Source organism: Eucyclogobius newberryi, unplaced genomic scaffold (genome assembly GCF_026437365.1).
Source record: "Eucyclogobius newberryi isolate DKJ021-1_F unplaced genomic scaffold, fEucNew1.0.hap1 SCAF_17, whole genome shotgun sequence".
In the NCBI taxonomy this organism is placed as follows: domain Eukaryota; kingdom Metazoa; phylum Chordata; class Actinopteri; order Gobiiformes; family Gobiidae; genus Eucyclogobius; species Eucyclogobius newberryi.
The window spans coordinates 7,460,031-7,485,179 of NW_027315801.1; the positions used below are offsets into that span (position 1 = coordinate 7,460,031).

A 25,149-nucleotide genomic window follows, 5' to 3' on the forward strand; every position below is an offset into this window, starting at 1 on the left:
TGAGGTTTTATCAGTTGGAGCCGTGTCGTTGCCCTCGCCGCCGCGCTGGACCCAAAGTCTTATCTGAGTCACACACGCAACCCAGATCCGATAAACACCCCATAAAAGAAAACATCGTGTCATGGCACTTTTTGCTCTTGGTGTTTTCGGTGTGCGCTTCGAGTCGCCGCAAAGCCTCATTCGTCCTCTGGGGTTTCGTTTATGAAGCGTTACTTTCCACGACTATAAGGACTATGAGTCACACCTTTTTTCATAGTTTTGGCCGGAGTGTGACTTATACTTATATTTATAGTTATATACTTATACTCCAGTGCGACTTATATGTTTTTTTCTTCTCTATTGTGCATTCTTTGGCTGGTGCGACTTATACTCTTATACATGAATTACTTTTTTAAACTTTATCTTTTTTATTAGTGTTTTATGCTGTATTTTACATTGTTGTGTTTTTTTTTTAAAGATAAGTTTTCAGATTATTTTTGCGATTTATTTAAATGAAAAAAGTTATTTTAAAACTCTTTGTATTTCGTATCAGCAGCCCGTTTGCACTGCCAAAAAAAACAACAAATCTGATCTAATTATTAGTTTTTCTGATTATTCCAGTGATGTAAATGCAGCTCATGCTAACCACTCTGCCACCAATGATACAATAAAAAGAGTTTTATTACTTCAACTTCACATTGTGAGTTTCAACAGCAAAAAAAAAGTACTAAACAAAAAATAGAATATGTTTTCGAGTCGTCACAAAGCGAAACTCATGAATTCTCAAGTAACAATTTAATGCATTTTCAGGTTCGGACTTAAACAAACGTCAAATTTGTGCATTAAAAATCACATTGTTCCACACGTTTTACGACATTTACAGCAGAAAACTGTCCTGAGCTTTTTCAAACTATCAGCCGAGTCCACGTTTCATCTTGTTGCCACGTTTCGTTTCGTTGCCGTGGCGATACGTGACGGGAACGACCGAAAATATCATTCTAACTCTTAAAATTGGAGAGAAATTAAGTTGAAATGAGAGTAAAAAGAGTGGAAAAGCGCTCTACACTGGATTGTGCCGTCGATACTAAAGGTTTATTTCCTTTATTTATTTCCTCTGAACTCTAAAGAGCAGATGTAACACGTCCTGGAAAACTCTAAAAACACATTATTTACAAAAGAGTCTCTGGCGTGTTTAAAAAGTCATAAACACGTTAAACACACGTTTAACACACGCTTAACACATGCTTAACACACGCTTAACACACGCTTAACATACACTTAACATACACTTAACACACACTTAACATACACTTAACACACACTTAACACACACTTAACACACACTTAACACACACTTAACACACACTTAACACACGCTTACACATGAACACACATGAGTTTGTTGACGTTTCTTTGACCAAGCGAAGCTGAGATTTCTTTAGAGTTCATTCTCTGAACACAGCGTCTCTCTCTAAAATCTGAGTTTCAGCCTTTATTTGTTTATAATGTATTAAAATAAATGATCAGCTTCAATAATAATGAATAATCTTCCAGCTCAAGAAGAACTCTCAGGAGATTTGAGAGTTCATGAACTCTTGAGGATTCATCTGGTCGGACGCTCTAACATAAACCTTATGAACCTTAGAGTCTCTAAACCTCAGAGTCGCTAACATTAACTTCAGAGTCTAACATAAACCCCAGAGTCTCTAACATAAACCTGAGAGTCTCTAACATGAACCTCAGAGTCTCTAACATAAACCTCAGAGTCTCTAACATAAACCTCAGAGTCTCTAAACCTCAGTCTCTAACATGAACCTTAGAGTCTCTAACATAAACCTCAGAGTCTCTAAACCTCAGAGTCTCTAACATGAACCTTAGAGTCTCTAACATAAAACTCAGAGTCTCTAAACCTCAGAGTCTCTAACATGAACCTTAGAGTCTCTAACATAAACCTCAGAGTCGCTAACATAAATCTCAGAGTCTCTAAACCTCAGAGTCTCTAACATGAACCTCAGAGTCTCTAACATGAACCTTAGAGTCTCTAACATGAACCTTAGAGTCTCTAACATGAACCTTAGAGTCTCTAACATGAACCTCAGAGTCTCTAACATGAACCTCAGAGTCTCTAACATGAACCTTAGAGTCTCTAACATAAACCTTAGAGTCTCTGCTGCTTTTGAAAAGAAACATCAACAAAATCTTTAGGCTTCGTTCAACAACTTTGTTTCGGAGATGGGCAGTAGAAGTACTTGTACAAGTATTTGTAGTAGTATTGGCAGTAGTAGTAGAATTTGTAGAAGTATTGGCAGTAGTACTTGTAGTACTTTAGTACTTCAGATGGTCTCTTGCTTGGTGATGGTCGGCTGGGGTAGTAGCAGTATTTGTAGTAGTACTTGTAGTACTTTAGTACTTCAGATGGTCTCTTGCTTGGTGATGGTCAGCTGGGGTAGTAGCAGTATTTGTAGTAGTACTTGTAGTACTTTAGTACTTCAGATGGTCTCTTGCTTGGTGATGGTCGGCTGGGGGATGGAGGTCGGTTGCTTGGGAACTGTTGCTATGACGCCAGGAGCCATTTTGAAGAGTTCTGAGCTGGAGGCGGCCGGAGGAGACGGGATCGGAGTCTCCGGAGTCGCTACGGAAACAAACATGGCCTTAATAACAGGGGATTGTGGGTAACGGGTAAATACGTCTCACTTTCAAATAAAACCATCCATCCATCCATTTTCTACCGCTTGTTCCCTTTTGGGGTCGCGGGTGACTGGAGCCTATCCCAGTGACTTCGGGCCTTAGGCGGGGTACATCCTGGACAGTGGCCAACTTGTCGCAGGGCAAATAAAAACACTTTTCATAATGAGCCTGTAATTTTAAAGATTATTCCAAGATGAAGAGCACAAAGGCCTGGACCCACCCAGACTCACCCAGACCCACCCAATGTCACCCAGACTCACCCAGACTCACCCAGAGTCACCCAGAGTCACCCAGACTCACCCAGAGTCACCCAGACTCACTCAGAGTCACCCAGAGTCACCCAGACTCACCCAGAGTCACCCAGACTCACTCAGAGTCACCCAGAGTCACCCAGTGTCACCCAGAGTCACCCAGTGTCACCCAGTGTCACCCAGTGTCACCCAGAGTCACCCAGAGTCACCCAGAGTCACCCAGTGTCACCCAGTGTCACCCAGTGTCACCAAGAGTCACCCAGACTCACCCAGACTCACCCAGACTCACCCAGTGTCACCCAGTGTCACCAAGAGTCACCGGGACGCGGCTCGCAGTAGCGTGTAACAGTCGATAATATAATAGATCCAGTAACAGTAGATTTAGCGTGTTTTAGACAGACAGAACTGACGCTTAAGTGTGCACCCTTAAGTCACACAAAACGCGCTGAATAAAATGTGGTAAACGAGTTTAAAATGTGGATTTGCGATATAAAGGGATTTGGCAGCAGCTCACAAACGGGCGCGCGCGCGCGCTCTCGCCGGGACCGCGTGCAGGGACAGAGCAGCTCGGAGCTGCTCCGTCAGACGTCCGCAGGAGTTTGGCGAGAAATTGCTTCACGCGCTCTTATCTTTTGACTTAATACCGCTTTTTACATTTAATTTAATGCTATTTTGCGTTGTCGGCGGTACTTTATAATAATTTATTTGATTTATATTGTAGAAATCAATTATCTAAGTGCTGCGGATCCATAAACCAAGTAATAAAATGCGCACTACAGCCTCACTTCTACATGTGCATTTGTTTATTAGCGCGACGGATCACATCGCATCTCTCGTCTCCCGTAGATTTCTGTCTCTTCTGAGCTCGAACTGTCTTTCTCCGTCTTAATTTTGTCCCGTACACTGAAGGAACTATATTATGATAGATCAATGCACTTAGACACGGGGAAACGTGCTGCTCTCATGGGCTGCAGGTGAGCGGTAGGTGCGTTTTATGATTGATACGTGGCAGGACTAATCGGCAGTCCACGCCACGAGGAAATAAGACTCAGATTTGAGCCAAAAAATCCTCCATTCCACCTTTAACAAATAAAAATATATGAGAGCGACTTTATTTTGTTGAATTAATGTTTTGAGATTTCAGATTTTTCAACATTTTCTCCACAAATACCTGCTTGATTGGTGTAAAACTATGATTTATATGTACGACAAGTATAAACGCACCAAAGAAAGTCAAAATGAGAGAATATTTAAAACCCGTCATAGGCACTTTAATGATGTATCGATGCAAAAATAATCACAAACACGACAGAATTTGTGGTGTTTGAATGAGGCCAAAATGAAAGCTAACGAAGCTAATCAAGCTAACTCTGCACTGCATTTAAAACCTTTATTTGCAAAGAAATTATTATTAAATTATCTTTTACTCACTAGTTTTCAGGGGAATCGACATGATTTGTTTGGTTTAGTTGATGCTTGTTCTTTTTTTATTGGTGTTTTGCTCTCTGGTCATGTTCTGCTTGTTTTGTGTTTTATTTTGAAAAACTTAAAATAAAAATAAATAAAAAGATAAAGATAAAAACAAAAAAATAAAAGATTGTGTTCTCAAATCCTTAGTTTTAAAATCTTCCGTAGAATCAAACGCACAAAGTGATAATTAATAATCGGTTCTTTCTCTGTAGCATTAGTGACAAATGCTAAAGCGCTACATGAAACTCAGCGGCAGAATAAGCACTTTAGTGACATATTTGTGAGAATTAAACAGAATAACGGCTTTGTCTTTAATAATCCTGATTAGAAGAGGAAAAGGGAGCGGATTATCCGGGCGAGAGACTTGTGCTGCGGCGACACACGAGGAACTGTTCCACTCGCACGAGGAACTGTTCCAGTCGCACGAGGAACTGTTCCAGTCGCACGAGGAACTGTTCCAGTCGCACGAGGAACTGTTCCACTAGCACGAGGAACTGTTCCAGTCGCACGAGGAACTGTTCCACTAGCACGAGGAACTGTTCCACTCGCACGAGGAACTGTTCCACTAGCACGAGGAACTGTTCCACTCGCACGAGGAACTGTTCCACTCGCACGAGGAACTGCTCCACTCGCACGAGGAACTGCTCCACTAGCACGAGGAACTGTTCCACTAGCACGAGGAACTGTTCCACTAGCACGAGGAACTGCTCCACTCGCACGAGGAACTGCTCCACTCGCACGAGGAACTGCTCCACTAGCACGAGGAACTGTTCCACTAGCACGAGGAACTGTTCCACTCGCACAAGGAACTGTTCCACTCGCACGAGGAACTGTTCCACTAGCACGAGGAACTGTTCCACTAGCACGAGGAACTGTTCCACTAGCACGAGGAACTGCTCCACTCGCACGAGGAACTGTTCCAGTCGCACGAGGAACTGTTCCAGTCGCACGAGGAACTGTTCCACTAGCACGAGGAACTGTTCCAGTCGCACGAGGAACTGTTCCACTAGCACGAGGAACTGTTCCACTCGCACGAGGAACTGTTCCACTAGCACGAGGAACTGTTCCACTCGCACGAGGAACTGTTCCACTCGCACGAGGAACTGCTCCACTCGCACGAGGAACTGCTCCACTAGCATGAGGAACTGTTCCACTAGCACGAGGAACTGTTCCACTAGCACGAGGAACTGCTCCACTCGCACGAGGAACTGCTCCACTCGCACGAGGAACTGCTCCACTAGCACGAGGAACTGTTCCACTAGCACGAGGAACTGTTCCACTCGCACGAGGAACTGTTCCACTCGCACGAGGAACTGTTCCACTCGCACGAGGAACTGTTCCACTAGCACGAGGAACTGTTCCACTAGCTCAAGGAACTGCTCCACTCGCACGAGGAACTGTTCCACTAGCACGAGGAACTGTTCCACTAGCACGAGGAACTGTTCCACTCGCACGAGGAACTGTTCCACTCGCACGAGGAACTGTTCCACTCGCACGAGGAACTGCTCCACTCGCACGAGGAACTGCTCCACTAGCACGAGGAACTGTTCCACTAGCACGAGGAACTGTTCCACTAGCACGAGGAACTGCTCCACTCGCACGAGGAACTGCTCCACTCGCACGAGGAACTGCTCCACTCACATGAGGAACTACTCCACTCACATGAGGAACTACTCCACTAGCACGAGGAACTGTTCCACTAGCACGAGGAACTGTTCCACTCGCACGAGGAACTGTTCCACTCGCACGAGGAACTGCTCCACTCGCACGAGGAACTGCTCCACTCGCACGAGGAACTGCTCCACTAGCACGAGGAACTGTTCCACTAGCACGAGGAACTGTTCCACTAGCACGAGGAACTGCTCCACTCGCACGAGGAACTGCTCCACTCGCACGAGGAACTGCTCCACTAGCACGAGGAACTGTTCCACTAGCACGAGGAACTGTTCCACTCGCACGAGGAACTGTTCCACTCGCACGAGGAACTGTTCCACTAGCACGAGGAACTGTTCCACTAGCACGAGGAACTGTTCCACTAGCTCAAGGAACTGCTCCACTCGCACGAGGAACTGTTCCACTAGCACGAGGAACTGTTCCACTCGCACGAGGAACTGTTCCACTAGCACGAGGAACTGTTCCACTCGCACGAGGAACTGTTCCACTCGCACGAGGAACTGCTCCACTCGCACGAGGAACTGCTCCACTAGCACGAGGAACTGTTCCACTAGCACGAGGAACTGTTCCACTAGCACGAGGAACTGCTCCACTCGCACAAGGAACTGCTCCACTCACATGAGGAACTGCTCCACTAGCACGAGGAACTGTTCCACTAGCACGAGGAACTGTTCCACTCGCACGAGGAACTGTTCCACTCGCACGAGGAACTGCTCCACTCGCACGAGGAACTGCTCCACTAGCACGAGGAACTGTTCCACTAGCACGAGGAACTGTTCCACTAGCACGAGGAACTGCTCCACTCGCACGAGGAACTGCTCCACTCGCACGAGGAACTGCTCCACTAGCACGAGGAACTGTTCCACTAGCACGAGGAACTGTTCCACTCGCACGAGGAACTGTTCCACTCGCACGAGGAACTGTTCCACTAGCACGAGGAACTGTTCCACTAGCACGAGGAACTGCTCCACTCGCACGAGGAACTGTTCCACTAGCACGAGGAACTGTTCCACTCGCACGAGGAACTGTTCCACTCGCACGAGGAACTGCTCCACTCGCACGAGGAACTGCTCCACTAGCACGAGGAACTGTTCCACTAGCATGAGGAACTGTTCCACTAGCACGAGGAACTGCTCCACTCGCACAAGGAACTGCTCCACTCACATGAGGAACTGCTCCACTAGCACGAGGAACTGTTCCACTAGCACGAGGAACTGTTCCACTCGCACGAGGAACTGTTCCACTCGCACGAGGAACTGTTCCACTAGCACGAGGAACTGTTCCACTAGCACGAGGAACTGTTCCACTAGCTCGAGGAACTGCTCCACTCGCACGAGGAACTGCTCCACTAGCACGAGGAACTGTTCCACTCGCACGAGGAACTGTTCCACTCGCACAAGGACTGCTCCACTAGCACGAGGAACTGTTCCACTAGCACGAGGAACTGTTCCACTCGCACAAGGAACTGTTCCACTCGCACGAGGAACTGTTCCACTAGCACGAGGAACTGTTCCACTCGCACAAGGAACTGTTCCACTCGCACGAGGAACTGTTCCACTCGCACAAGCCCGAGGAACCTTTCCACTCGCTTTGTAGGACTTTTGTAAGACTTTTGTAAGACTTTTGTGGGACTTTTACAGGACTATTTTAAGACTTTTGTAAGACTTTTGTGGGACTCTTCTGGGACTTTTGTAGGACTTTTAGGGACTTTTAACATTTCAAAAGACAAAAGATATTTTGTTGTGTTTTTAATAGTGTTTAATATGTGTTTGAAGTGCAGGGTCGATTTTTGTATAATTGTACTTTTTTGAGATGACCTTAAATGTGTACTTTTACTTAATTTTTTGATTGGACACAGCTGAAAGAGTAGGCAGATTTTTACTTAATGGTCCCAGCACTAGTACTTGTAATCGAGTACCTTTTTACTTGAGTATAAATATTCTGTACTCTTTCCACACTCTTTCAAATTAAAGGTTGAATGGACGATTTTTTTGGCATAAATCTGAGTCTTATTTCCTCGTGGAGTGGACTGCCGATTAGTCCTGCCACGTATCAATCATAAAACACACCTATCGCTCACCTGCAGCCGCGTGCGGCTCGTCCCACATTTCCGTGTGTCTAAGCGCATTGATCTATCATAATATAGTTCCCTCGGTGTACGGGACAAAATGAAGACGGAGAAAGACTGTCCGAGCTGACTCAGAAGTGGACTGAAATCTACGGGAGACGAGAGATGCGATGTGATCCATCGCGCTAATAAACAAACGCACGTGTGTGTTGTATCAGTCCGCAGTTCTCAAATCGCAGAAAAATCGTCCATTGCGCCTTTAACCATAAAAGTGCAGAAATATCACTTTAGATCCTTGTTTGAAACAATATACTTGAACATTTTAATCTAAATAATTTTGCAGTTTTTGGATTAGAATCTTTTTGTAATTACCACAAAATTGCAAAAATATGACATTGAACTACACTGAACTATTTTCTCTCTTTTTGGGGTCATTTTTCATAGTTTTGATTCTAGACAAAACAAAACAAAAAAACAATTGCAATATCATGATTTTTCTAAATATTTCCCCCTCTAACATCTCTAACATCTCTAATATCTCTAACATCGGATCATGAAGTATTTTCTGCCTCGTTTCACTCACAGATCTGACCGCTGTGGATGGACGTGGGAAGAGCGCTGACGATGACGTTGGTGCTGAGGTGCTCCTGGACCAGGTGCGGGTGCAGAGAGTGAGGGGCATGAGGCGTTTCAGAAGCCGATCCTGGAACAGCAGAGGAAACGAGTCAGGAACAGCAGAGGAAACGAGTCAGGAACAGCAGAGGAAACGAGTCAGGAACAGCAGAGGAAACGAGTCAGGAACAGCAGAGGAAACGAGTCAGGAACAGTAGAGGAAACGAGTCAGGAACAGTAGAGGAAACGAGTCAGGAACAGCAGAGCAGAGGAAACGAGTCAGGGACAGCAGAGGAAACAGCAGAGGAAATGAGTCTCTCCTCGCCCCCGCGGCCCTCTCTTCGCCCCCGCGGCCCTCTCTTCTCGCCCCCGCGGCCCTCTCTTCGCCCCCGCGGCCCTCTCTTCTCGCCCCCTCGGCCCTCTCTTCGCCCCTGTGGCCCTATCTTCGCCCCCGCGGCCCTCTCTTCCCCCCCGCGGCCTTCTCTTCTCGCCCCCTCGGCCCTCTTTTCGCCCCCGCGGCCCTCTCTTCCCCCCCGCGGCCTTCTCTTCTCGCCCCCTCGGCCCTCTTTTCGCCCCCGCGGCCCTCTCCTCGCCCCCGCGGCCCTCTCCTCGCCCCAGCGGCCCTCTCTCCTTGCCCCCTCGGCCCTCTCTCCTCGCCCCTCTCTCCTCGCCCCCTCGGCCCCTCTCCTCACCCCCGAGCAGCATCTCCTGCAGCAGGTTGTCGATCTTGGCCATCCCGAAGAGCTTGACGAACTGGATCTGCTCAATCATCTGCCATGTGATGCTCTGGAGCGTGGGCAGCAGCAGCAGCAGCTCGCCGAAGCGCCCCCTGCTGTCGTACTGCCGGTCGTTGATGTAGTCCTCCAGGCTGACCTGCACCTGGTACCTCATGCGCTTGATCTTCACCGGGTCACTGAGGCCCTTGGCGTCTGCAAACACAACGGGGGGAAGGTTTGGCCGTGATAAGGATGTTTGTCCAGAGGCGGAACAGCAGTGACGTCGGGACCGCCCCACGTCAGAGGCAATTGTGGAATCAGAATTTCTTTGACTGTAGGTGGCGATTAAATGTGCGATCGATGTGTTGAAATCAGGAGAAATCAGTCCAGAAGCATTAACATTTGAGAGAAAACTGCTAAGCTAATGCAATACAGGCGTTATCGGGTAGTGTCATTGTGTCTAAATGTTGGGCCCTGTTTACAACATAGTTGCTAGATAATCCAGCCAACCAGGAAGTCACACGATACACGTGACCAAAACTGTCAAACTGTGGGAAAATCGGCACAATTGTTTTGGGAAATCTTCAATATGATCATTTTCTCTATGTTTTAGTCAAACCTGACACTTTAAGGCTTATTGCAAAAAAATAATACAGTAGTTATTAAATTATGATTGAACCAGATCTAACTCCTGTTGTTCATTAATAAGAGCTTCACTCTCTCGCACACCACAGTTTGAGACGCTGTTGACGGGGAGAAAACAGAACCCCCCGGACACAGGCAGAACATGCAACCGTCCTCACCTGGGTCGAAGAACACGATGGCTTTCAAACAAGCGTACTCGTTGTCGTCGATCTGCAGCTCCTGGAAGGGCAGCACCAGCTCGTCCAGGATCCTTACGGCGACGCGTCCCACCTCCAGCTCCGGGCTGTTCCTCGGGATGATGTGGTCGTTTCCTGGAACAGTTTGGGTCAGATGTTAGGTCAGATCAGTAGGTCAACTCTTCCTGAAGATCTTTGAGCAGCAACAAGGTGTTTGAAACAACCGTGTGGAAAGGCGAATCCCGTGGTCATGGATGAGATGTCAGTGTGTTTGAGAAGGTCAGATCATTGTTATTGAGTGAAGAAAACATCTAAGGAGAAGAATAAACTAATGTACTCCAGATCTGAACCCAAGAGAGTGTGTGTGAGGAACAACGACACACTGAAGATCTGTGTGAGGAACAATGACACACTGAAGATCTGTGTGAGGAACAACGACACACTGAAGATCTGTGTGAGGAACAACGACACACTGAAGATCTGTGTGAGGAACAACGACACACTGAAGATCTGTGTGAGGAACAACGACACACAGAAGATCTGTGTGAGGAACAACGACACACTGAAGATCTGTGTGAGGAACAATGACACACTGAAGATCTGTGTGATGAACAATGACACACTGAGGATCTGTGTGAGGAATAATGACACACTGAAGATCTGTGTGATGAACAATGACACACTGAAGATCTGTGTGAGGAACAATGGCACACTGAAGATCTGTGTGAGAAACAATGACACACTGAAGATCTGTGTGAGGAACAATGACACACTGAAGATCTGTGTGATGAACAATGACACACTGGAGATCTGTGTGATGAACAATGACACACTGAGGATCTGTGTGAGGAATAATGACACACTGAAGATCTGTGTGATGAACAATGACACACTGAAGATCTGTGTGAGGAACAATGGCACACTGAGGATCTGTGTGAGGAACAATGACACACTGAAGATCTGTGTGAGGAACAATGACACAAAAGATCTGTGTGAGGAACAATGACACACTGAGGATCTGTGTGAGGAACAATGACACACTGAAGATCTGTGTGAGGAACAATGACACACTGAAGATCTGTGTGAGAAACAATGACACAAAAGATCTGTGTGAGGAACAATGACACACTGAAGATCTGTGTGAGGAACAATGACACAAAAGATCTGTGTGAGGAACAATGACACACTGAAGATCTGTGTGAGGAACAATGACACTCCAAAGATCCATCCAAACCTCGAATTGGACTCAGGACCTTCTGGTTGTGCAGTAGTTCTAACCACTGTGCCACCATATCAAAACTAGGCCAAAACAACACGACAAAGACTCTAATTCAAAGATGGATCAGAAGTGCACATTTACCTAATAGTAAAATGTCTTTGTAGAGCATGGACCTCTTTGCCGCTCCGAGCAGCAGATGTTCTCCTGCGTGTGCTCGCAGCAGCGCCACCTGCAACAACACAAACACGGAGATATTATTTCACATTTCCAGCTTATTCTGCGTGGACAGTGTAGTTTGTTTCAGTCATATGTGGATATTATTCATGCATTATTCGAGAGTCTTCACATCTCGCTGTCATAATCTAAGAGTGAAACATTCATTTGTAAAAAACAAAAAATAAAAATGTTACAGATTCGAGGTACAATATTGTCCCAAACTGAGAGCTGCTGACACATTTGAAGACATTTGTGCAGTAGAAATAAGTAGAAGCTCGCCAAGGCTTTAAAAAGACGAGTCGCTGACAGCAGCATCAGCAAATCAGTAACCACGGTGACCGGGCTGTCAATGATTCAGAGGGTTTGAGAAGGATCTGACTTTAAGACTAAGCCATCATGTTCCAACTCAGGATTAAATACATTAACTGGTGACAGAGTAAAGGATCTGAGCAGACCTCGTGTCCCCTGAGCAGAAGGTGCATTTCCAGTGGTTTCAGTATCTTTCTGAATGTTTCCAGTTTATATTATTAATTCTAAGTGTTATTTCTTTATGGGATAAGCTGCATTTGTCCTGTGAAAATGAATATGAATGCGTTTTTTCTCTGGCTCTGACCTGGTCGTCCAGCGGCAGGTCGCAGAACGCTGGGATGTATTTGGCCCACTCCACCAGAACCAGGAGCTGCTGCTTCATGGACTCGCACACGTCTGAGATGGAGGCCAGCTTCTTGGTCCTGATGTCTCCGTTCAAGATGGGGGCCGGGGACGTGATCTGAGGGTCAAGTCAGGGCCATTAGACTCTGAGGTGAAAGGTCACGAGAGTCGAAAGGGAACCGAGCCTCGTGAACCTTCCACTGAAGTGAGTCAAAGTGGAAAGAACCACTTCAGCTTCAGGGACAAGCAAGATGATGGACAAGAGAGCCTCACCTGTCACACCCACATCTGCCACAGCCTCACCTGCCACAGCCTCACCTGCTACACCCTCAACTGTCACACCCTCACCTGTCAGAGCCTCACCTGCCACAACATCACCTTTCAGATCCTCACCTGTCACACCCTCACCTGTCACAGCCTCACCTGCCACACTCTCACCTGTCACAGCCTCACTTGCCTCATCCACATCTGCCTCACCCACATCTGTCACGCCCTCACCTGTCACAGCCTCACCTGTCACAGCCTCACCTATCACAGCCTCACCTATCATAGCCTCACCTGCCACACCCTCACCTGTCACAGCCTCACCTGCCTCACCCTCACCTTTCAGAGCCTCCCCTGCCAGTCTCACCTGCCACAGCCTCACCTGTCACAGCCTCACCTGCCTCACCCTCACCTGTCACAGCCTCACCCTCACACCTGTCACACCCTCCCCTGCCACACCTTCCCCTGCCACAGCCTCACCCTCACTTGTCACACCCTCCCCTGCCACACCCTCCCCTGCCAAAGCCTCACCTGCCAAAGCCTCACCTGTCTGGAGAGCACGTCGGCCTGGATCAGAGCGTTGATGGAGGGTAAACTGCTGTCTTCGTAGCTGGACCTGCGCGTGCTGATGCGGTCTCGCTCGTTCTGTACAGCTGCAACGACAGAACACGGTCAGACATGGGACTAAACCAAGACTAAAGCAGGTCTAAATCAGGACTAAACCAAGAATAAACAAGGTCTCAACCACAACTAACCAGGACTAACCAGGGCTAACCAGAACTAACCAGGACTAACCAGGACTAACCAGAACTAACCAGAACTAACCAGGACTAACCAGGACTAACCAGGATTAACAGGACTAACCAGAAATAAGGCCGCAGTTATTTTATTACTTGGTTTACAGATTTTCAAATGAAATATGTTGAACAGGCGGACGAAGTATGAATATAAATATAATTTAAATTTCAAAAGATGTTTTTCTTCATAAAACATTATTATAATAACTCGAGGAAATATGGCGACAGGCAGGAAAAATATAAATGTCAAAGAACACATTTGATGAATTTGGCACCGAAGTCTCTGAGTACGAAACGAGTTGACATTTCAACAGCGTTCACTTTGGAGGAGTCCAGAGGCTTCATCAATTTGGAGGAGTCCAGAGGCTTCATCACTTAGGAGGAGTCCAGAGGCTTCATCACTTTGGAGGAGTCCAGAGGCTTCATCACTTTGGAGGAGTCCAGAGGCTTCATCACTTAGGAGGAGTCCAGAGGCTTCATCACTTTGGAGGAGTCCAGAGGCTTCATCACTTAGGAGGAGTCCAGAGGCTTCATCACTTAGGAGGAGTCCAGAGGCTTCATCACTTTGGAGGAGTCCAGAGGTTTCATCACTTTGGAGGAGTCCAGAGGTTTCATCACTTTGGAGGAGTCCAGAGGCTTCATCACTTTGGAGAGTCCAGAGGCTTCATCACTTAGGAGAGTCCAGAGGCTTCATCACTTTGGAGGAGTCCAGAGGCTTCATCACTTTGGAGGAGTCCAGAGGCTTCATCACTTTGGAGGAGTCCAGAGTCTTCATCACTTTGGAGGAGTCCAGAGGCTTCATCAATTTGGAGAGTCCAGAGGCTTCATCACTTTGGAGGAGTCCAGAGGCTTCATCACTTTGGAGGAGTCCAGAGGCTTCATCAATTTGGAGAGTCCAGAGGCTTCATCACTTAGGAGGAGTCCAGAGGCTTCATCACTTTGGAGGAGTCCAGAGGCTTCATCACTTTGGAGAGTCCAGAGGCTTCATCACTTTGGAGGAGTCCAGAGGCTTCATCACTTTGGAGGAGTCCAGAGGCTTCATCACTTTGGAGAGTCCAGAGGCTTCATCACTTTGGAGGAGTCCAGAGGCTTCATCACTTTGGAGGAGTCCAGAGGCTTCATCCAAAGTGATGAAGCCTCTGGACTCTTCATCACTTTGGAGAGTCCAGAGGCTTCATCACTTTGGAGAGTCCAGAGGCTTCATCACTTTGGAGAGTCCAGAGGCTTCATCACTTTGGAGGAGTCCAGAGGCTTCATCACTTTGGAGAGTCCAGAGGCTTCATCACTTTGGAGGAGTCCAGAGGCTTCATTACTTTGGAGAGTCCAGAGGCTTCATCACTTTGGAGAGTCCAGAGGCTTCATCACTTTGGAGGAGTCCAGAGGCTTCATCACTTTGGAGAGTCCAGAGGCTTCATCACTTTGGAGGAGTCCAGAGGCTTCATCACTTTGGAGGAGTCCAGAGGCTTCATCACTTTGGAGGAGTCCAGAGGCTTCATCACTTTGGAGAGTCCAGAGGCTTCATCACTTTGGAGGAGTCCAGAGGCTTCATCACTTTGGAGGAGTCCAGCGGCTTCATCACTTTGGAGAGTCCAGAGGCTTCATCACTTTGGAGGAGTCCAGAGGCTTCATCACTTTGGAGGAGTCCAGAGGTTTCATCACTTTGGAGGAGTCCAGAGGCTTCATCACTTTGGAGGAGTCCAGAGGCTTCATCACTTTGGAGGAGTCCAGAGGCTTCATCACTTTGGAGGAGTCCAGAGGCTGGTGATTTCCATGACATCACAGGCAGGTGTCTGTTTAGTACATCTCCAACTGTATCATCCCGATCACCACTTGCATTTTTTTCATTACAATATGGACTCCAGATAGTACGGTTATGCAAAACCACGTGCTGAGTGTTCTGAGCATGCTCAGCGCGTGGAGCGCTGACCACTGAGGTGTCCCCATTTTAAATACCCATGATGCATCGCGCATACACACATAGCGTCAGTATAATGCTTTCCAAAATAAATGACTCCCGCAGGATTTTGGCGAAAAATTGCTTCACGCGCTGTTATCTTTTTTGACCTAATACCGCTTTTAATATTTCATTTAATGCTATTTTGCGTTGTCGGTAGTACGTTATAAAAAAAATGTGATAATAATTTATTTTATTAATAAATTAGAAATCAATAATATAAGTGCGCCAAATCCGTAAACCAAGTAATAAAATAACTAACTATGAAAATAACAACAAGTATTTCCAGGGAGTAATTCACTGAAACAGGTCTGAACATGACTAAAGTCAGATTAAACCAGGACAAACTAGTTATATTTGGAACTATATCCGGACTGAACCAAACAAGAGTTAAATCAGGTTCAGGTCTCAATTCTAAACCAGAACTATAAAAACCAGAAAGTCAGATTATGTACATGAGCCCGGCAAATGGCATGTTTAACTGTTTAACAGGAAATAATTGAACTGATAGTCGTCCTTCATTTCCCATTAGTGTCCAACCCAAGGGCCGAGCTCAGGTAATCAACAAGAAAAATGTGTCCTCGAGTTTGTCACGTTTATGGCTGTTTCTGCTGCAGAAGTGTTTGCTCAGAGCGAGTCGCTCTGAGCTCTGGTTTTACTCAGAGAACATTAACAAGGCCACAATCTGCTGTTGCAACAGAACCAGAGCAGATACAGCTCAGAGCGACCACTCACATGTGTAATCATCTCCAATAGTGAGTTTAAACGAGCAGTTAGCTGTGTTTATGAATATATATATACATTTAATCATGATTACTTATATTTGTATTTGCTTGTATAGTGATTTCATGCCTCTGTTCCTGTGTAAAGCCTGGATTACTTTGTGCTGAACAAATACACTTGCCTAAATCTCGTGGCATTATTTACCTACATTGAATAAATATATAAAATAGATACAATATAAATGATATCATCAATTTATAATCCGTTTCTGGTGGAGGTTCTACAGACTCGTCTCCATGACGATGTGATCGCTTCAGGCTATGGCCTTAAACTTATTTAGCTCCATGGAGTCAAACAGATAAAGTTACAGGTCAGATCTGTGGAGCGGGGAGCCACTCCCACAATAAAAATGCAATTTTTTTCAAAGCAGCAATAAAAACACAAAGTTAAATGCCATGCTATGGAACATCCCAGGTAAAGAGATAACGTCTCCATGGTGACAAGCAGGTGGACACACTTTTAGACAAACCTTCTTTCTTCATCCCAGCCCTGAAGCACTTCTTGAGGCGACAGTATCTGCACTGATTCCTCTTGTCTTTGTCCACGATGCACTGTCTATTGAACCTGAGGACGAGACGTTTCAGCATCAGGTTTTCTCATATATAATGTTTCTCAGAATCGATGCGTGATATTAGTTTAAGACTCAATTATGATCCGATCTGTGATACTTTTGACACGCCTACATCAGAGGGAGCTTGTCGTAAATGTCGGAAGCTTGTCGGAAACCCACAGAGGGTTCTGTGTTCCTGTGTCTGTTCTGTTCCTGTGCGGTCTGTGTGTCCTACGCATACTCAATACTATATCAAATCAAATCAAATCAATTTATTTTTGTAAGGCCCAAAATCACAACAACAGTTGCCTCTGAGGGCCACAGGGAGAAATGAATCAACAATGTCTGTGGTGGCGATGAAGTCAGACAATGTCTGTGGTGGCGAGGGACGATGTCCCAGGGTCCTCTGTCCTTAGACTCTCCTTCTCGGCCAGGAAAAACTACAAAAAAACCTCACTATACTTTACATCAGTTTAGCAATGGTTCTTGCGCTGCGTGTAATGACTTGCGCTCACCTGCAGGAGTACATGTGGTTCTCTGTGCTGCGTGTAATGACCCGCGCTCACCTGCAGTAGTACATGTGGTCCTTTGTGCTGCGTGTAATGACCCGCGCTCACCTGCAGGAGTACATGTGGTTCTCTGTGCTGCGTGTAATGACCCGCGCTCACCTGCAGTAGTACATGTGGTTCTTTGTGCTGCGTGTAATGACCCGCGCTCACCTGCAGGAGTACATGTGGTTCTTTGTGCTGCGTGTAATGACCCGCGCTCACCTGCAGGAGTACATGTGGTTCTTTGTGCTGCGTGTAATGACCCGCGCTCACCTGCAGTAGTACATGTGGTTCTTTGTGCTGCGTGTAATGACCCGCGCTCACCTGCAGGAGTACATGTGGTTCTCTGTGCTGCGTGTAATGACCCGCGCTCACCTGCAGGAGTACATGTGGTTCTCTGTGCTGCGTGTAATGACCCGCGCTCACCTGCAGGAGTACATGTGGTTCTCTGTGCTGCGTGTAATGACCCGCGCTCACCTGCAGGAGTACATGTGGTTCTCTGTGCTGCGTGTAATGACCCGCGCTCACCTGCAGGAGTACATGTGGTTCTCTGTGCTGCGTGTAATGACCCGCGCTCACCTGCAGGAGTACATGTGGTTCTCTGTGCTGCGTGTAATGACCCGCGCTCACCTGCAGGAGTACATGTGGTTCTCTGTGCTGCGTGTAATGACCCGCGCTCACCTGCAGGAGTACATGTGGTTCTCTGTGCTGCGTGTAATGACCCGCGCTCACCTGCAGGAGTACATGTGGTTCTCTGTGCTGCGTGTAATGACCCGCGCTCACCTGCAGGAGTACATGTGGTTCTCTGTGCTGCGTGTAATGACCCGCGCTCACCTGAAGTAGTACATGTGGTTCTTTGTGCTGCGTGTAATGACCCGCGCTCACCTGCAGTAGTACATGTGGTTCTTTGTGCTGCGTGTAATGACCCGCGCTCACCTGCAGGAGTACATGTGGTTCTCTGTGCTGCGTGTAATGACCCGCGCTCACCTGCAGGAGTACATGTGGTTCTCTGTGCTGCGTGTAATGACCCGCGCTCACCTGCAGGAGTACATGTGGTTCTCTGTGCTGCGTGTAATGACCCGCGCTCACCTGCAGGAGTACATGTGGTTCTCTGTGCTGCGTGTAATGACCCGCGCTCACCTGCAGGAGTACATGTGGTTCTCTGTGCTGCGTGTAATGACCCGCGCTCACCTGCAGGAGTACATGTGGTTCTCTGTGCTGCGTGTAATGACCCGCGCTCACCTGAAGTAGTACATGTGGTTCTCTGTGCTGCGTGTAATGACCCGCGCTCACCTGCAGTAGTACATGTGGTTCTTTGTGCTGCGTGTAATGACCCGCGCTCACCTGCAGTAGTACATGTGGTTCTTTGTGCTGCGTGTAATGACCCGCGCTCACCTGCAGGAGTACATGTGGTTCTCTGTGCTGCGTGTAATGACCCGCGCTCACCTGCAGGAGTACATGTGGTTCTCTGTGCTGCGTGTAATGACCCGCGCTCACCTGCAGGAGTACATGTGGTTCTCTGTGCTGCGTGTAATGACCCGCGCTCACCTGCAGGAGTACATGTGGTTCTCTGTGCTGCGTGTAATGACCCGCGCTCACCTGCAGGAGTACATGTGGTTCTCTGTGCTGCGTGTAATGACCCACGCTCACCTGCAGGAGTACATGTGGTTCTCTGTGCTGCGTGTAATGACCCACGCTCACCTGCAGGAGTACATGTGGTTCTTGCGCACGCTGCGTCGGAAAAAGCCTTTGCACCCGTCGCAGCTGGAGGCGCCGTAGTGTTTGCCCGTGGCCCGGTCGCCGCAGATGGCGCAGAGGCTGCCGGCCGCCAGGTGCCCGCCGCCGCCGCTCATGGTGGAGCTCTCCGTGGGCGATGAGTCTGCGACATGGAAGACGCTGAACATTAGTCTGATGATCTCGCCACAAAATACGATTATGACATTTATTGTGCGAAACGGACTTTAATGAGCTTCAATGTTGCGGCGTTTTCCTCATCGTTCGTTTGCTCCGAGTTGTATTTTGACGAATGTTTCACAATATTTGGGTTCATACTTGCGACTGAGGCTCCAGCGTTTTCACCTGCCCCCTGTCCCCGCCCACATCCCTGTACTTAGTGTGATTATTGGAAAAGATTCCGAGAAGACTCCGAGTGACACATGTCGTGTTCCAAAGTGTCACGTAGCCTCTTTTCAAAAATAAATCATGTAAAATTACAGTCTGCTGCTCGTTACGTTGAAATGTCACAATCTGGAGGCGGGGCTTATCACTGTAAAGAGGCGGGGCTTATCAGTTTATCAGAAATTTAACAATCCTGTTTCTGCGTCCAAGCTGTTTTTAGATCAACACTGTAGTTTACAAGGAACAAACTGTAAAATTAAGAGGTTAGTGCTCAACAGTAAGAACCTGCAAAAAGCACAACGTGTCTCCTTTAAACCTCCTTTAAGCCTCCTTTAAGTCTCCTTTAAGTTTATTAAACACAGATCATTGCAGTTCAATAACAAGCCATAGTTTGTGCATGATATTCTGCAACACATCACTCTATCCATGACCTAAATACATTTCACGACGGTATTTCTTTGAGCAAAGCTGCAAAAACTTAAATATGAAAAGCACACCTTTCAGTCGTCAAATGGTGAATATATAAAACGTTTTGCACAATTTTCTTTTCTACAAACAAGCAACAAAAGTGCAGCGCCATCACAGAGTAATTCAGTCAAATGAAATACACCAAGAAATACTGATAACGACGTATCGAAACAATCAATACTGTATCACCAAATATAGTGTCACAATATGGAAGAGAAGGTGGAGAAAGGGGGCAAAATTATCACCGTATGACATCACTAGGTGGAACAGAGCGATTAGAGGGAGAAGGAGACAGAATTACTCAAACAAACGCTGCACATTCCAATCTGGCCACTGATACCTAGGAAAACTCAATAAAATCATTAAGAATCTCCACATATGACACATTTAAAGGAGACGTAAGTTTAAATGATTCCTGCACATGTTTGAGTTAATCCTGTCCAGCATTTGAGGCTCAGAAAATTCATGTTTTTGACCACATCTCTGTAGCAACTTGCATTTAAAAAAAAAAAAAAAAAGAAAATAGTAGGGTCAAAGAATGGTGTTCAACATTTTTTCGCAAATAAAAAAATGAATGAAAATCCACTGCTTTCTAGAGAAAAATGCAATTACGAACAGGCTAATAACTACGAGGACTTTTGCCCATTCCAAAAGATGTAACAGTTGTTTTTTAATATGTTAATTGCCGTAGCAACAGTTCTAATCGCTCACCGTGCTGATTGGATATTAGCGTGTGATTGATTGGTCTGGGACAGTAGGCGGCGTCTCCGTGAAGCCCGTTATGACCTCATTAGAGCCACATCACTCTGAGCTCTGTTGACTCTTGTGAGCGGCAACGCCCACAAACGACTTTCTGTCAGCGCAAACGTGAAACATTTGAAATCCAATCAGATCCTTTTGTATTCAGCTCTTTTTGTATTGATTGGATTTGGTGTAGTTGTATTTATTTGCATCAACTTTGATTTCCATTTGATTGGCTTCACTTGAAGAAGACGCAGTTGTTTTCTAGTCCTTGATAATAAACTTTCACACGTGTAGATATTTGTTTGTTCAACGTAAATCAGAAAATGTATCTAAAATGGCGTAAACTTAAAATGTTGACAAGAAGCTCAAATTAGCACACTGCAAAACAGATCCATGCTAGTTAGGTTTAATCTATGTTGTATTGAGTAGATTTAACTAGATTAAAATTATTTAGTTGAACTTTATTTTGTTTAAATCATACATTTTCAGTAGATTTATTTATAATTTGTCTTTGATCAACATGAAGTGAATAAAATAGATTATATAATGCATTTACTTTAAGTCACAATTTTATTTTCAATTTGTCGCTAGCTGGTTGTTTTACTTGTTTGAAATGTTTTATCACCGATTTAAATGTATTTTGTCCTTATTTTAAGCTTAATTATTGCCTATAGCACTAAATACACAAAACAACTCGAAAAATTTGCCTGATATTTAAGAAAAAAGTGAAAAACGAGACTTGCTAACGAGGATAAACCAAGTTAATAACACTCAAAACAAGATAATTTGAACTCTTTTGACCGGACGTTTATGGATTTGTAGCTGTTAAATGTGTGTTAAAATAAAAGTTAGGAGGAGATTTCGGGGTGCTGTGGGAAAGCTTTCGTTTGGCGATTTGAGCGACACGTCCGCGTCATGGGAGAGCGCTCGGATAAATATGCGGATCTCGTTACACTGGAACTCGATCGTTTTTGTGGGAACAGAATTTATGTAACTAAATACGATCAATCCACATCACTGCGACAAATATTTATACGCACAACTCTTCAGCTCGCATTTTAACATCGTATAACAAGATAAACATGATTAAAATATAGGATTCTGCACATTTTGAACCTTAAACATTTGAGAAACAGTTGAAATATGAATTGATCGACTCGTTTGTAGAGCTCTAAACTACAAGCAAATAACAATTTCTATAAAACGACTGATTCATTTAGATTTGATTTTGATTCAAGTTGATTTGTCTACAGCCTCGTGTTCACCGGGCTCCAGCAGGGGGCGCACTGTCACCGGCTGCTGGCGCACTCAGGAGTGAAGCAGCTTGTATCAGTTCAGTCATTACACTTTGAGTTTGATCAATCGTGACATATCTCACTGCTGTTCCACACACGTCCTCACAGAGCTTGCCGTAATCAAACCGGATTAACAATTTGAGTGGAAAAATGACAATATCTAGATAATATAGTGTCTAAAAACGACTAAATCTCTTGTTTAGATCTCTGCAAACATGTTCTGAAATGCACGGGACTCTTGCTTTAGTCGACGAGTTCATATTTCAGTCTTTTCTCAAACGTTAACGCCCCCGAACGCAGTTTAAATGAAAGATTATTCGTCAATAATCGTGGTTATTAAAATCACAAATGTAAGTAATTTCCATTCAATCAATTCAACCTAAATGTAAAGTTATTCTTATCCTGCTAATAATGTCAAAATAGCAACACTTTTTTCATTTAGAAACTTTGATTTGATTAAGTTTGTTGAGGAGTTTAACAGGGAATAAAAAGAGAATCAAGAATTTCGCACAAACTGAAATGTGATAATGTGATGTAGTCTTGATTCTTATTTAAATATACTGCTAATTTGACGTTAAAATCGCAATAATCACCCTCACCTGTGCCCATGGAAAGCACCTGCATGTTCTCAAACTCCAGCGTGGTATAGGCTGGGTCCAGGGCCTCGCTGTAGTCTGCCATGTCCATCTTTGCTAACGCTAAAGTCGCTTCCAAAAGCTCCAAAAGCTGACAGTGTGAGACGGCCAAGTTCTGACAGAGGAAAACCCTGATTCCCATCACACACCTCCAACCACGGGCTCCCTCCTCCCTCCTCCTCCTGCCCGGGGCCCGGACTCCGCCCACAGAAGGTACGAGCTCCTGTCCCGCGGTGAGTGACAGGCGCTCCGCGAGAGGTGGAGTGTCCCCGGGTTGATGGTTAACCCGCCGCTTCCATGTCCAATCGCAGGAGGACTTGTTTTTGAGCAGAGATAGCGACCGCTGAGTAAATCTGTCCTCCACGTTTGAGTCAATACGAGGCTGGAGATAATCGAGGGCTCTTTGGTTTTTGAAGTTGTTCTCAGATATCGGCGTTTAAAGGGTGTCGAGTGCGCGCGTGTTCTGTTCTATGTTATGATGTTTTCTCATGAGAAACTGACCCATATTTTTATGTCATTCGCACATGTTTAACGCACAAAATCCTGCACGTTTAGGCCGTGTTTGTTTCTCGAGCTGAAAACACTCGCTTACACCTTGATTATTTGGTGTTGTAAGTGCTTCATTTATTTCTGTGGAAATCTAAACTGGACAAACTTAAGCTGCACAATATCGAAAAAATATCGTCATCATTATCGCCATATTGGATCGTATCGCAAAGATGCCCAATAATTTGGGATTATTTTAAGTATTTATCACGTGTGGAAACTCGGGACTAACATCAAAACTCCTCAAAAGTGTTGCACGTTTGAAATATGGGACGACTGCAACGGTTTTAGAAGACGTTTGACGAAGGAAAAACATTTAAAGATCGGCCAAGCAAACTTAGCCCTCTGCTAACTTTGCCCGCTGCTAACTTTGACCTGTGCTAACTTTGACCTCTGCTAACTTTGACCTCTGCTAACTTTGACCGCAGCTAACTCTGACCTCTGCTAACATAGCCCTCTGCTAACTTAGCCCTCTGCTAACTCTTGACCTCTGCTAACATAGCCCTCTGCTAACTTAGCCCTCTGCTAACTTAGCCCTCTGCTAACTTAGCCCCCTGCTAACTTAGCCCTCTGCTAACATAGCCCGCTGCTAACTTTGCCCGCTGCTAACTTTGTCCTCCGCTAACTTAGCCCGCCGCTAACTTTGCTCGCTGCTAACTTTGCCCTCTGCTAACTTTGCCCTCTGCTAACTTTGCCCTCTGCTAACTTGGCCATCTGCTAACTTTGCCCTCTGCTAACTTTGCCCTCTTCTAACTTCGCCCACTGCTAACGTGATGAAGTACGAGGCCACAGAGCGATTGCACTCGCCGCTGTCTCGTTCATGCAAGAAAGGCCATAATGTCCAGAGACAAAGCTTCACGGTTAAAAGTGCTGCAAACAGAGAAAAGAACTCAAATACGAACGCTTTGAGATCAGCGACGTCAAATAAAACATTGTCAAAGTACACATGATGTCATTGCAGCTCATCTGCACATGCCCAGGCCTCGCCGTCTGTAACAAGCGCGGAAACAGAAAGAGAAACAAGGCGAACACAGATACGTATCACTAAAAGAACACTCAAAACAGACAAACTTCCCTCATATTGTCACTCATAAAGCTCGTCTGTGCCCGGTTCAGCTTATACTACACAGTCCACAGTCAAAACAAATACTGATCATACAAAGTACAACAGAAGTAACTCACCGTTTACCACACTGCTAATTAAATACATAGCCATATCATAGTACTTCATCCGCATATCACATTTTTTCCTAATACTGTGCAGCTCTGTTAGTAATGTGTATCGTAGGATAAAGCAGTTCTATCCATGAGAGATGTAGTCGGCCTAATAATGCAGGATTAAAACACAACTCCAGGTATGATTTCGATGACATAAAAGCTCAAGGAGTCATATTTGCGTGATACGGGACCTTTAAACCGAGACTAAACTAGATCTAAATGTCGTATCAGAAGTCAGAAGTCATTGGCTCGAGTGGCAGAGTACACTTTGAGATAGTTCAATAAATAATAGCTGGGACATTATATTTTTGTGACGCATTTTCACCCTCAATATCGTTTGTATTTTCTCTATATCAATATTCCGACAATATTTTCACAATGCTTCGGGAGCGTGCTAAAACGCTTCTGTAAATGTCTCGGAGCAGGTTCAAAACGGGACCGGATCGTAAAATGAACCACAAAAAGTACCAAAATATCACTTCGTTCCCCCGTTTGGGCGTTTCTGTTCCTTTTAATCGCTTTAATTGCAGACATTTAAAGTGACATATGACAGGTTTTTACGATGTTCTAATTTTGACTTTATTTGGTGTATCTATACCTGTTGTACATATAAATGATAGTTTTACACTGATCGAGCAGGTTTTTGTGGCGAAACGTTTTTTAAAAAATCTGTAGAAAATAACAGGAAGTGACATCACACCAGGGACACGCATTCCAGTAAAAGTTTATGCAGAATTTAAACATGATTCTAAACATTAATTCAACAAAATAAAGTTGCTCTCATATATTTTTATTTGCCAACTGTAAAAAAATAGTGACATTAGATGAGTTTTGGCCCAGTGTTTGCTGGGTAACTTCCTACTG

General features: G+C 45.6%; 1 protein-coding gene across 2 annotated transcripts; it reads right to left on the bottom strand.

Moving 5' to 3' along the window:
• Nucleotides 1-2,253: 2,253 nt before the first annotated feature.
• Nucleotides 2,254-22,612, bottom strand: hnf4a (hepatocyte nuclear factor 4, alpha). 2 transcript variants are annotated; one of them, XM_072448858.1, is made up of 10 exons: nucleotides 22,486-22,612; nucleotides 18,963-19,140; nucleotides 16,633-16,727; nucleotides 13,176-13,282; nucleotides 12,328-12,483; nucleotides 11,640-11,727; nucleotides 10,262-10,414; nucleotides 9,435-9,671; nucleotides 8,714-8,833; nucleotides 2,255-2,611 (listed from the first exon to the last, which is right to left on the bottom strand). In XM_072448858.1, the coding sequence occupies exons 1-10, from the start codon at nucleotides 22,571-22,573 to the stop codon at nucleotides 2,469-2,471; spliced, it is 1,365 nt and encodes a 454-aa protein (XP_072304959.1). In that variant the 5' UTR covers nucleotides 22,574-22,612; the 3' UTR covers nucleotides 2,255-2,468. The 2 variants fall into 2 exon arrangements, with proteins under 2 accessions (XP_072304960.1, XP_072304959.1); XM_072448859.1 differs by lacking the exons at nucleotides 18,963-19,140; nucleotides 22,486-22,612 and adding an exon at nucleotides 17,229-17,244 and having other exon boundaries at nucleotides 2,254-2,611.
• Nucleotides 22,613-25,149: the final 2,537 nt, after the last annotated feature.